Below are 12,815 nucleotides of genomic sequence, written 5' to 3'. Positions count from 1 at the left end.
TTCCATGTTTTCCTAGGACAAGGATGAGACTGAAACTGCTAAACAAGTACCGGACTCAGAAGTGTGTGCTGGTAACAGAGTACCTGAAAATATTAGATCTGATGCATCTGAGCAAGAGGAAGATGAGGAAAGTGAAAGTGGTCCAGTGGCAATAAGTAAGGAACTTTTATATAGTTGATTACTCAGTGCTTCCACTGTAGTTTTGACCAGCTAATCTTACAACATACAATACCTTCTCTCACTGATTTTACCGTCAGTCCTTTGTCAGTCTAAGTTTTGCAGTACTGTATTTCCTAGTGTTATGTCAACGGTTAAATATTCCAATTGGAGGAAGTAATTTTTTTCATAAACAGTAGATCTGTAAAAATATATTAGAAATGGGTTCATAAGGTTATATATCCTGTCTCAGCTTAACTCCAAGTTTCTCAGACTTTAACCTGAATGATGTGAAAGCTGTGCAAATTTTATGCAGTTTTTAATTTAAACAATGTGGCTTTTTAAAATGTGCTTTTACTTTAAAGTAAAGCTTGCATTTATTTTATTTATTTATTCATTTATTTATTGTCCTGATTTTTGTCTTACACCAACTACTTCTGGTTTGGTTTCCTTTACCATTTACATTCGTTGCACCAACTTGTTTAATAACTTTGACATTTCTCACTGTTTCTTCATAATATAGCTGATGTGAAACATAGAGATCTTTTGAAAGTTGAGTCGTTACTGTATCTTAATCTTAAAGGATGTTTTGAAGTAAGGGGTATCATTGCATTAAATTCCCCAACAGGATTTGGCAATTCACAGGTGGTTTTACATTTATTTGCCTTTAGGTTTATCAAAAGCAGAAACCCAAGCTCTGACTAACTATGGCAGTGGAGAAGATGAGAATGAAGATGAAGAAATAGAATTTGAGGAAGGACCTGTTGATGTGCAAACATCACTACAAGCCAGCAGTGAAACAACTGAAAATGAACAGGTACAGACAAAATTGTAAAAGCAGAACAAACCTGTGCCAGTGCACAGCTTTTCAGTACATGTATCTGTGTATCTCATTTTTCTTCTTGCACTTCTTTGTACTATTGAAAGTAAAAGGATAATACAAGAAATCATATGATGCCTGTAGGTGCTACATGCATAATGTGGCATTCCTCACCTGAGTTTATTACAGCTGATGCCAAAGTGGATGGATGAACAGATACAAAACTAATGTTTACATCTGCTATGAGAGAGGAAAACATGCTAAACTGCAAGCGAGAAGTTAAATGTTAAAAAACCCACGATTTTAAACCTTTAAGTAGTTCTTTCTCTGTGTTTGCTGAGATCAAGTTCTAATTGGGTGTAAATCACTCTTGTATTCTAGTATGTCTTTTGTTTGTCTTTCCTCCCTTTTGTGATTATTTCTGGAACAATGGTGAAATGTTATTGGGTATGATTGTCATTTCACTGTTAGTTTTCTTAAAATTTTAATATATGTAACCTTGTTTTGGAGAATTGTCAGCTCTTTACATATTAAATAAGACTGACAGTCTATTGAAACTTTGGTTTGCTCAACAGGTATTAACATTAGGCAAGGATGTAACTGGAAAATTTTACTTAAAAGTCTAAAACAGTAGATCTTTTAAGTAGAACCAGAGTTTTTCTGGGAACCACTGCAGTGAAAAGAAAATGTTCATATAAAACATGCTTATCAGTGTTAATAGTTCTGTAAACTGTTACTGACCAGCTGGCAAGTAGGACTTGCTGTTTTTATTTTAAACTGAATAAACAAATTAGTGGAGCAAGTGTACAGTGTGTTTCTAGTTAGTAAATTAGCCAATAAGCTATGAAGCTGATCAGTAAAATTTTGTTCTAACTCATTTTTACCTTCCCCAATAGACTTCAAACCAAGAGCTGAGTAAGGCAAAAAGCAGTGAGATTTTGTCATCAGAACAATCTGCTAAAGGTAAACCCTGTATGCAGTTACACTTCCATATGAATTTGCGCATGGTGAGAATTGTCTTCAACAGTGCCTGTGATACATGTAACTAAGAGAAAGATGATCAAATTTACTGGACTGTCTTTTTCATGGAACTGTATCAGTTGCCTGGATGTACCTGTGTTGATATTGACACAGTAAACCTTTTAAAGAGGAAACATGGAATAGTCTTACTTAGGTAGACGTGGTTTTTAATGCTTGATATGAGCAAGAATTTTAGCTGCTTGTTGCAGCTTTTGGCACACAACTGTATCAGAATTAATATGTGTTACAATGTTTTGTTGTTTAGATTTGTCTTGTACTTGTTTTTTCTGCTACTACCATTTTACTAGTTATTGAAATTTCTATTTATATTTTTTTTTCTGTGAGTAATGTTGTAACTGATTAAGAGCAAAGAAATGCTTTTCCATCAAAAGAAGGGAGCATTACTGGGTTGTATGAATGTTATTTCTAGTGTAACTGCTGTTACCACCTTCCCTGTGTTTTTCTGTTGCAAACACTAGTTTTGTTCTTGGCCTTTTTTTGTAGACTAAAAATCAATATTAGAGTGGCAAAATATTAAGGTATTTACTGTTCTGTATTATATCTCCTCATACCTAGAATTAATATTTTGTAGTAGGTCACTTAGTTCTGGAAGTTGTTTATTGTGGTTTTTTAAAAACTTTTTTCAGTCAGAAATGAAGTCACACACTCTCATGGGATAAATCGCTTATACTTAAGTGTGTAAGGGTACAAATAACTGATGTTTTGCTTCAATCAGCTTTGTGTTGTCTGAGAGACTGTAATTCACTTTCATTGTTCATTTGTAGCTTTGGATCATAATTTTTAAAAGAATAATAATAATTTTTGTATCTTCAGAATATTTTACTATCTCTTCCTAGTTGAAATGTAATTTTGTGGTTTTAGGTGAACAAGATGTGGCTGCAGCTGTGCATCATTACCTCAGTGTCATAGAGAATACACCAGCTTTAACAGCCAATACCCCAGAATCCTTTATAACAGCCACTGTGAAAACTGAAGGATCAAGCCCATCTTTGACAGTGAATGAAACTCAAACACGAGATACCACATGTGCAGAAAACAAATCTGGTGCAAGTTCTGAAAGCTCCATGGCTGGCAGCCCTGATACAGAGTCACCTGTGCTAGTGAACGAATATGTGTGTATATTTCAGTTAAGATCCATCCAAGAGAAATTATAAGTTGTTTTTTTTTTTCAGTGATATTTCTGGTTTCCATCTGCAAGTTTGATATGTGCATTTTTAGTGTACTTTAATGGTTTTGGAGTGAAAAGAAAAGAAAATAGCACTTCTTAAATACCACATTTTTATTAACAGGAACCTGGTTCTGGAAATGTAAGTCAAAAATCTGATGAAGATGACTTTGTGAAAGTTGAAGACTTGCCCCTCAAACTTGCTGTATATTCAGAGGTATTTTGCTATTATTTGTGCAGTTGTTGTTTAGAAGTGCATGTGTAACTGTCAATGTCTGTGTTACCCAGACAGCAGCAAGAATTATCCAGAATTTTCTGATTTGCTTTTTCTGTTACAAAGGCAGATTTAATGAAGAAAATGGAAACAGAGGCCCAGACCAAGAGTTTGTCTGATGAATTACTGGATAGAGATGGAGCTCAAGATCAAGAATTAGTAGGAGATGCCCAAACATTGAAAGAACCTGGTAATTTTTTTCTATATTCTGCATACATATTGGGAAAACACTGTGGAATACTCGAATTTAAATATTGGTGATTGAAATAAGCAATTATCATAGTGCAGTAAAAATATTGGGTTTTGTTTTGGTGCATTTGAAATTTGACATTTTTTATCAAAGTGTTTTTGAAAGTGTTGTATTGATAGGAACGGATTTTATCTTGCTGTCCATCTCTCTTCTATATACTTTCTTAGATTCTGTGGCTGATAAAGTCATAAAAATTAACATATTTAAAGTGTATGTCACAACATAATGGTTCTGAAACTTATTCAAATGGAGCGGTATTTTTGTTTCTTGTTTCACAAGCCTGGGTTTGATAATACTGTAAATTATAATTGCTATTATCTGATTTAATAACACTTAGTATAATTTCCTGACAGACTGCTCAGTGCTTTTGTGATAAAAACATTGAAGAGACTTTTCAGAATAGTAAAACATCTCCTCAGGGAGAAAGAAATTATTTTTCATGTGAAGTACACCATGTGGTAGAAAAAAGTTCCAGTGTGTATGATAGCAATAAAATTTTTCACTTTCGTGAAATATTTTTAATGCAGGTACAAAAACTTACTGATAATGGAGGCCAGAGAAAATGGTTTTTGTGGGTTTTTTAAAACTTTTTTCAGTCAGAAATCAAGTCACATACTCTCATGGGATAACTTGCTTATACTTAAGTGTGTAAGGGTACAAATAACTGATGTTTTACTTCAACATTTTGAAGTAAAATGTTTTTTTCTATAATATTGTGACAGAACTACAGTATTTAAGACTTCTGTTTTATTGTTAGATGTGTAATTTTCCAGTGGCGTATACAATAATGGCATGTATAAAGGGCATGAAGTGGATATTTTGATACTAGCAGTTCCCTGCTAGTGTGCCTCCTTCCAATTCCTCAAATAGTATAAGCTGATGAACATGCTTTTTATTTAATGCATTTGCAGTGGCAGCACAGTTTTTTTTTTCCAGAACAAAGTGAGAGGAAAGGTGCATTTTTCCTTCCATTTTTGTCACTGCCTGTTCAGCGTTCTGCCTCTCACAACTCTGCCAGCACAAGCCTGTTGTGCCCATTTGGTGGATACTGATGCCCAGGGCTGATGTGGGAACAGTCTGACCAAGAATGCCATGCCAGACCAAAGTTGTAGCTAGCTCTAAGTCATTCTTATGCTCTGTGTGGGGGGGATGGCTGTAGCTGTTCAAGTAAGCCATGGCTCAAAATGCTTGTGAGGATGAAATAGCAGCTGAAATGTGGTAATGAGCTGTTTGATACCTTGTAGATATTAGATGATGATTTTATTCTTATTTTACAGAAACTTTTGGAGCTCAAAATGCATAAGAATGACCTGAAGATGTCTGCATTAATAAACTCTATGTATACAAATGCATAAAGATCAGTACTAATTTCCCAGAATTCTGGAAGTGTATAAAAATGTAAAATTTTTAACACGCTGCCTCTTAGGATAGGTATGTGATCTTCTGCCTGTGGCAGTTTAAACAGCTGGAACTGAATCCACTTCTATTCAGTTTTGCTGCACTGTTCTTTTTCTGTCATAATTTTTTATTTTTTATTGTGACTTGTTTGGTAATTTTAAAATTGTTCACAATGGTAGTTTTAAATAAAGTTTGGACTTGTCTGTAAGTTTTCTCTTTTGAAAAATTTTCTTTGGCTTACAAACTGGTATGCTGAGTTTGTTGCCGGAAGTTAATTGACTTGTTGGCATGCTTGTAGCAGTTTGTTCTTCTCTTACAAGAAACACTGCTAATTTTCTTGGGACAAGAAATTCTCCAAGTTTCTTGCATCTTCTCAAAATACAAGGTATAGACACAGTACATACCTACGTGTTGTCTTTATAGCCTACAGTATAGCTTGTCTGTAACAAAAAACTTCCTGTTCATGGCCTGTGGAATTCTTTTCCTATCAGCACATGTATCTGAGATGAAGTTGAATACCCCAGGTTTATAGTTTACTGCAGAAACCAGCTGTATTTTTCTGCATTTGCTGAATCCTTTTGATGTTCACAGGATTAAACCTGTCTGAAAATGTTAATATCTTTTCATAGCTAAAATTGCTGCAATTGAAGGTCTGAAGAATCTGTTCTAAAGTGTTTGACTTTAATTTTAGTTTCCTAAATTTCATTACAAAGTCAATGTTTTAAAAAACAGTTGAAGTCAGCACCTCCTGGAGTCTCAAGGCAGAATTACAGAAAAGTAAATTAGAAAACTTTGTTCAGTTTTTCAGGTCAGAGTTGCTAATAACACTAAGTCATAAAACTGAGCTAAAAGAAGCTTACTCAGCACACCTGCTACATTATAGTCTGTTTACCTTAAACACAAGGCTTTTCTGAAAGTAGTTAAAAAGCACTGGTTATCTTTAATTCAGGATTGTGTTGCTTTTGAGGTTAGTATGATAATATGGCTATATACTGTGGGAGACAGTATAGTGATGGTGAAGCCTAAATATGCTTGAAGTTTAAATAAAATGAGATTGTAATTCTTCTGTGATTTTTTTTTTTTTCTAGTTTGTTTGGAGTGTCTCTAGGTTTTATGAAAAAATTTTGAATTGGCAGATTATGGTCACATGCCACATGTGCAAGAATGAAAGTAGATTAGCAAAATCATTAGTTTTATGATAGTTTAGTTACTCTGCAGGCTTTACACTGGTGGTACTACTGTAGGCAGAAAAAATTTACCATTTTGAGGACCAAGGAACTATGTTGTGACAAAGGCAAACCTGTGAAACTGAAACAATCAAACTTCTAAATTACTAATAAAGCACAAGAATCACTCAGACCTAAAAGAGGACATTTTTTATCAAGTAGAGTGAGATTGTCTGCAGCTTTGAAATAAGGTTAGTTTATACGTTGAATCATTAAATTCTAAGCTTAAGAAAGAGGCTGAGCACACCCCATTCCTGAATTCTTGTGCTGGAATGATGGGTTTAACCCCAGCCAGCAACTGACCACCAGACAGCTGGGTGCTCACTCCCCAACCAGTGGGCTCAGAGAAATGGAAGAGTGAAAACAATTCATAGTTGAAGGAAAGATTAATAGGTAAAGCAAAAGCTACACATGCATGCAAAGCAAAATGGCAAACAGGTGTTAAGCCACCTCCAGGAAAATGGCTCCATGATGCATAACAAGGACTTGTGAAGACAAATGCCATTACTCCAACCATCTCCTGTTTCTTCTTCTTTGAGCTCAATATGTTCATGATGCCCTGTGGTGTGGGATAGCTGTCCTGGTGGCATCCCCTCCTAACTGTGCATCCCCAGCCTTCTTGCCGGGGCCATGGGGTGATTAAGCAGTCTGGACTCTGTGCACGTGCTGCTCAGCAATCCGGAAAACAGCTCTGAGGTATCAACACTTGTTTTCAGCACAGATTCAAAACAGCCCCACACCAGCTACTGAACAGAAAATTACCTGTCAGAACCAACAGTATGTGTACCTGAAAATTGGATTGAAATGGTGTTTCTTCGGTCATACCTTCTCTCTACTATTTCATTATGGAATGGTCAGCAGGGACCTCTGAAGGTCATCTTGTACCAGCAGGGCCACTCAGAGCTGTTTGCCTAGGTGGCTTTTGAGTATCTTCCTGGTGGGAGACTACCACCTCTCTGGGCAACCTGTGCCAGTGCCACTTCACCCTTACAGTGAAGTATTTTCCTAACATTCAGAGGGAATTTCCTGTGTTTAACTTTGTGCCCTTCTAGTCTACTTTCATTATCACTTGCTCAAGTAGCAGAACTGCTGATGAAATTGAACTCTCACTTATGCCTAATGCCAGTCCTTCTGCTTACGTAGTTCATTTCAAGCAGAATTTGTTTCTTGCTTAAAAAGAACACTGGGGAGTGTGGGAGTGAGATTGGAGAAGCAGAGCCTTGTGCTTGGTACATTGCTTGCTCCCTGACTGATCTAGACCAAAATGAAACACTACATTTTACTGTCCAGTGCCCCTTGCACAGTTCACCATTCAAGACAGTTCTGTATAGTGAGTATGAAGAATTGGAAAAATTATTCTTGGGATGAAAGTTCAGTGGCCAGAGTTGCTTCTCATCTATTGCTAATGCAATTTAATAACAGCTCTTCCCTTATAAGGAGGTTGCTGTGTGACACCTGTCCTTTAGTGTTGTACAGTTAGTGATCTAACACACCAGTGGAACATACCTATGGAATGAAACCAGCTCATACTGGATTTGGACTCATTTTTGCTACTGGAAGTATCTGTTACTTCTCGGAGGGAGATGGAATAATTTTTTTCTTATTATAGATTGCATCACTGCTTTTCAAATGTTATTTTAATTAGATCCAAATGCATCCTGAAATTATTCATGCTTCAAAACTAATTACATCATCCACAAAGTCTAATCATTACAACAACAAACAACACTTGCTGTGGCTGCAATGATAATATTTGAACTGTAGTTACCTACTACAGGATTACCATCTTGCTTAAGAGCAAGTTCAAACAAAACCCTTCAGTGGTAAACTTTGAAGAACCTAAGTTAGAAGCCTTCATCTTTTCTATACAAGGTTGGATATTCCTACAGTAGTAGTTATTCAAAGACAGACTGGAACATTTCTTGTCCTACTTTTATATAAGTGTCTCTCTCTTCATTTGTCATGAGAGACACAAGCTCTGGGTTTTCACTAACTTGGCCATATGAGCAGGGCTGGCCAGCTACCATTAAAATAGGACCCAAAGTTTCCTGTTCCTCCTCTTGTTCAAAGTTGCTGCCTACTACTTTCATTCCTGCTCCTCTTGAGTGCTTGGCATCCTTTTCAAACTCACTGCTATCACTGTGTGATCCGTGTCGTTTGCTTTTGACAATAGGAGCCTGGTCTGTGCTAGATGATGACTTGGATTCATGGACCAGAAGAGTCTTGATGATTTCATTATCAGTGACAGTTTCTTTAACATTTTCTTCAGTTTCTTCAGAAGCATTTACTCCTAATACATAACATTAATGTTAGAAGAATCAAGCGTTTACAGTTACCAACCACATCGGCATCCTGCATAGATTTTTTTTTTCTATTCTGGATCTTTTTTACCCACACTAGAATTCTCTTGAAAATACAGACATTTCTGAGAGCTTTCCACTGTAAAAAATTATACTAAAAATTACCAGTAAAATTACTGCATGGCTAAAGCCAGAAGTTTTAGGACACACCTGATCTCTGGCTTTTGGAATATAACCTCAATCAGTCTTAAAACTAGATTTTGGAAACTAAGGTCTGATAACCACTAACACACAATAGAAACAGTATCGTCTAAACCAAGCTCTCTACATTTTCAGTGGGAAAGCTGTATTTACACTAAGGCTGCAGAATTAATTGGTGAATTCAGTAAACTTACCAACACTATTGTTGGTGGCTGTTGCTGCTCCTTCCACAGTGCTCTGTGACAACCAGATAGGTTGCTTTCCAGTTGCTTTTTCTCTTCTTTTCTTCTCTTGCCTTGAGTCTTGGACATCAATAGTTAAGTTTTGGGTGTATGTAAGGCCGAAAGCAGAACTTCCGTGTTCCCATTTTTCAGGGCGGCTACAGGATTCCAGCACACTTGAGCCCAACTTCGGATCAAAGCTGAATGAGGTGTCACATTTTGAAGTAGTAGTATTAATGCAAGAACCACCCCACCCCCCACCCAGTTCCCATTAAAAAAAAAAACCTGAACAAGAATCACAAACAAGCAACCCCAAAAACATGTTTTGTCAGCAGACTAGCTTTAAGAAGTGCTCTAATAATTTACATTCCCTTTTACCTCACAGGCAAGTGGCTCTGAATCATTGATTTTTGCAAGGTCTCTTCAGAAGTGCATCTCTGGATGAAGCACACTGATAGAGACATACTACTTTCTATAGGAAGGGCTATGAACATTAGCTGAAGGAGTAATCTGGGGAATAAATTACTTTTAAAAATGCATCAAAAAATTAAAAAGGTATAGCAAAAATTTAGGATGCCTTAGATATTACAGACTTCTTCATTAAACAGCTGACTGTAATGAACAAAGCAGAACAGAGTACATAGGTTGCAAGTTGAGTATTTCAAAGATTTTACAACTGGTAAGTTATTGGGGGGATTTGTATTGATCAGGAGTTCTAGGGTGATGTTCATACCTTTCTGATAATTCTGGTATTTCTGTTGGCTGAGGCTCCAGCAAGTCATAGGGCAGCGCAATATCTTCGGTCTCACGCAGCAGCACAAAGACAGGCTCGATCTGCTCGTTGAACTTCGCCAGCAACGTTCGAGCGTCGTGCTTCGGAAACGCCGAGCCGTCTTCCTCTACCTCAGTGTTGCAGTAAGTGCAGCGAAAAGTCTCTGCAACATTTTCCAAAGTGGGAATTCTCATGTTCACAGAATGCAAAAAGATCAGCAGGATGCTGTTAAGCAGCCTGCAGCCTGGACATCTGTCCAGGCGTTCTGGCTTTATCCATTTGTTCACATTAAGTAGTGGAATGCAACTCTACAGGCAAACTGGAATTGTACACTTGTTACACAAGTAAGAAATGTCTCGGGAGAGAAATTTAGGCTGGATAGACATGTACTATCATCAATTTATTTTTTTTCTTCTCCAGTCTCGTCTTCTCAGTTCTTAATGTAACACAAGACATTTTCAAGCATAAGTAGCATCTGGTTTTAGCTATTCCAGAGTCAGAGTCAAGGCATATGCTAGAACCCCATATTTACGTATTCAGGAAAACAAACAAAACTTCAAGCTTATTCTGTGAAAATATATCACCAGCTTCAATGTTTGCATTTCAGTAACTCGACAGAGCTCCTCGATTTAGGAAGAAAGGGGTGATTTTGCCAAGTGGCAGAACACAAATGTCACTGTTGGCATTTCAGGTTAGTCATAAGGCTCATTCTGCCTGGCTCTGGAATCCTTTGCAGATCCCATAACCCAGATGTCAGCACAGTAGCCGTGCTCTGGGTAATGTATTGCACATGATGCCATATTGACTCATTTTGAAAAAATACTCTATTTAGTTATTTTGTTTTTAGAGAAGAAAAATCCACAAGCTCTGACACCACTTCTGCTGTGGATGTGTCATGTTGACCTGTGAGGAGCCTGAACTTCCCAGCCCAGGAGAACAGCTGTGGTGCCACTGAGCTGCAAGATGCTTATTACAGTAGGTGACTGCAAATGGTTTTACCAAAACATCTTGTCCAACTCATCAGTCAGAAGGAATGACCACTCAAATTGATTGATTAACTAAGAGATTCAAAGCAGAGTAAAGACAGTACTGTGTTCATCTTTCCATATGAGGAAGTGAGACTCACAAGACATGGATAAGTTAAGATTACTCAACCAGGTTCAAAGCAAAGCTGAGGCCTGGAATCTGATTCTCAACCCCAGCTCGTACATTCAAGATTAACCTTCCTTTTTTTTTTGGCATGTTCTACAGAGGCAGTGCTTCTCTTACCCTCACCTCCCAGCATCACCTGTTCCAGGCCCTTGTCCATCAGCAAACAAGAAGCACATTTTAACAAACATGCTTTTATTGCAAATTTCACTTCGGACACAGTTTTGTGCTATCAGGGTTATTCTTTAAGATAACAGCAAATAAGCAATATAAGTAACACACCTGTAAATGCATCAAAGAGCTGATTGACTTCAAGGTCCGTGTATGTGCTAAAGCAAGATGGACATTTAAAAGAGGATCTGGTCGTTGAATCCCGCTCATCTGCTTCTATTTTCCGGCGTACATGATCCAGTTTGTATTTTACCACATCCACCAGCACCTTGTAGTTGATGTAGTAGTAATTGTGCCTCGTGCTCTTGCCATTAGGCCCCGTTTCAACTCGCATCCGCAGCTTCACCAGCTTGTCTGCCTTGAGTGCGTTGAGGGCGGTGCGTAGCTGCTTTCGCTCGTACTTGAGCAGCTGTAACAAGTCCTCCTCTTTCACACAGGGGTAGCGGATCAGCACATCCAGGGCCAGGGAGCACTCCACACCATAGAAACCACGCACTATGCATTTGGCCAGGCGCTTCAGGGCTGCCGGCACCTCGCTGGGAACGTTGTGCTCCTCCATCAGGAGATGAGCCGCTGTCAGTGGAGAAGTGCTGTACAACAAAGAGAAGGGAGGTGAGCTGCAGCAAACCCTTCTTAAGGAAGTTTTACACCTGCCTTACACAGGCACGTGTAAAACATGTCATTTACTGTGCTGCACTTCTGCAAGAGTCTTCACTGAATAGAGGAATGTAAAATCCTTAACCTGCATTGGGGATGGGGAAGGTATTAATAGGTATCAGAAATTATCTCATCTTGAATTGCAATGCTTACCCCTGAAATATTGATATCTTCTTGTGTAAAAATCCTCTTTGTGTAAAAAAAGTGTAAAAAGAATATATTTGGGAAAATGTGTTACAGAAAGTTCATAATCCTCCCAGAAGACAGCACATTTAACTTGCATGTCTACATCTGCCTGTTTGCATTCACAGCCAGCCAGGTAAGAGCAGAAGTAAAAGTAAAGCCTTCAAAAATAAAGCTCGGGACAAGAAATCTTAGTTGAAACTGTATCTGCCTTGCAAAGCCACAAGATACATTTGAACACCTGTTCCATGCTCTTTGTGATATTTCTGTTGGCTGCTGTGATCAGACAAAGATTTTGCAAAGCTGGAGCACAGGATGATCCAAGTTATCTGGCCCTCAGCACAGGGTATTTGGGGTAGCACATTTTATCCCTTAGTGCTCTTCTCATCTAGAAGTAGGACTTCTGGCCATATTCCTAATCTCATTAATGAGAATGTAACTAATTTTAATCAGTCCAACTGTCCTAACAGTTTCTTATTTGTAAGGAGGGAGAAGAAAAAAATTAAAATGTTTTTCAACAAAGCGAAATGCCAATTCCCTTCTTTGAGGTGTGTTAAAATCCTACAGTAGTACTTGACACCGCTGCCTCTAGCCAGATGGTTTTGCAGGGAGCCATGCAAAAGTGTAACATGGCAGAGTGCTGGTGCAGCCACTGGGTCAGGAGGTGGGAAGGTAGAGGATGGCACACTACATCCAGCCCTGGCACCCACTGGAGGGAGTGGTAAAGCCCAGGTAACTGCATATTGCTATCTGAGCTTCCAGGCAACCTTTATCAGAAATCCTAGTTAAACAAACAGAACCACTTGCAGTAGCCTAGTACTTGGGCTGTAA

The 12,815-nt window shown here is 38.0% G+C and overlaps 2 protein-coding genes across 27 annotated transcripts in view; one reads left to right on the top strand and one right to left on the bottom strand.

The window, feature by feature from the left end:
* Positions 1 to 5,312, top strand: part of PCM1 (pericentriolar material 1) — a 40,717-nt gene extending 35,405 nt beyond the window's left edge. For 25 of the 26 annotated variants that reach the window (XM_059844688.1, XM_059844687.1, XM_059844710.1 and 22 more), the window contains 7 exons: positions 17 to 155; positions 828 to 973; positions 1,873 to 1,939; positions 2,879 to 3,129; positions 3,307 to 3,399; positions 3,523 to 3,646; positions 4,984 to 5,312. In XM_059844688.1, coding sequence (XP_059700671.1) covers positions 17 to 155; positions 828 to 973; positions 1,873 to 1,939; positions 2,879 to 3,129; positions 3,307 to 3,399; positions 3,523 to 3,646; positions 4,984 to 5,009 — 846 coding nt within the window. In that variant the 3' untranslated portion in view covers positions 5,010 to 5,312. Of the gene's footprint in view, positions 1 to 16; positions 156 to 827; positions 974 to 1,872; positions 1,940 to 2,878; positions 3,130 to 3,306; positions 3,400 to 3,522; positions 3,647 to 4,983 lie in introns of those variants that run through there. The other variant, XR_009486245.1, reaches the window with a different exon arrangement.
* Positions 5,313 to 8,094: 2,782 nt separating this feature from the next.
* Positions 8,095 to 11,703, bottom strand: LOC132326927 (general transcription factor IIE subunit 1-like). The gene is made up of 4 exons (XM_059845635.1): positions 11,256 to 11,703; positions 9,786 to 9,987; positions 9,026 to 9,252; positions 8,095 to 8,620 (listed from the first exon to the last, which is right to left on the bottom strand). The coding sequence occupies exons 1-4, from the start codon at positions 11,701 to 11,703 to the stop codon at positions 8,226 to 8,228; spliced, it is 1,272 nt and encodes a 423-aa protein (XP_059701618.1). The 3' UTR covers positions 8,095 to 8,225.
* Positions 11,704 to 12,815: the final 1,112 nt, after the last annotated feature.

This window comes from Haemorhous mexicanus, chromosome 4 (genome assembly GCF_027477595.1).
Source record: "Haemorhous mexicanus isolate bHaeMex1 chromosome 4, bHaeMex1.pri, whole genome shotgun sequence".
Classification (NCBI taxonomy): domain Eukaryota; kingdom Metazoa; phylum Chordata; class Aves; order Passeriformes; family Fringillidae; genus Haemorhous; species Haemorhous mexicanus.
Note: the sequence above shows the minus strand (reverse complement) of the source record. Positions and strands in the feature narration are given on the sequence as shown.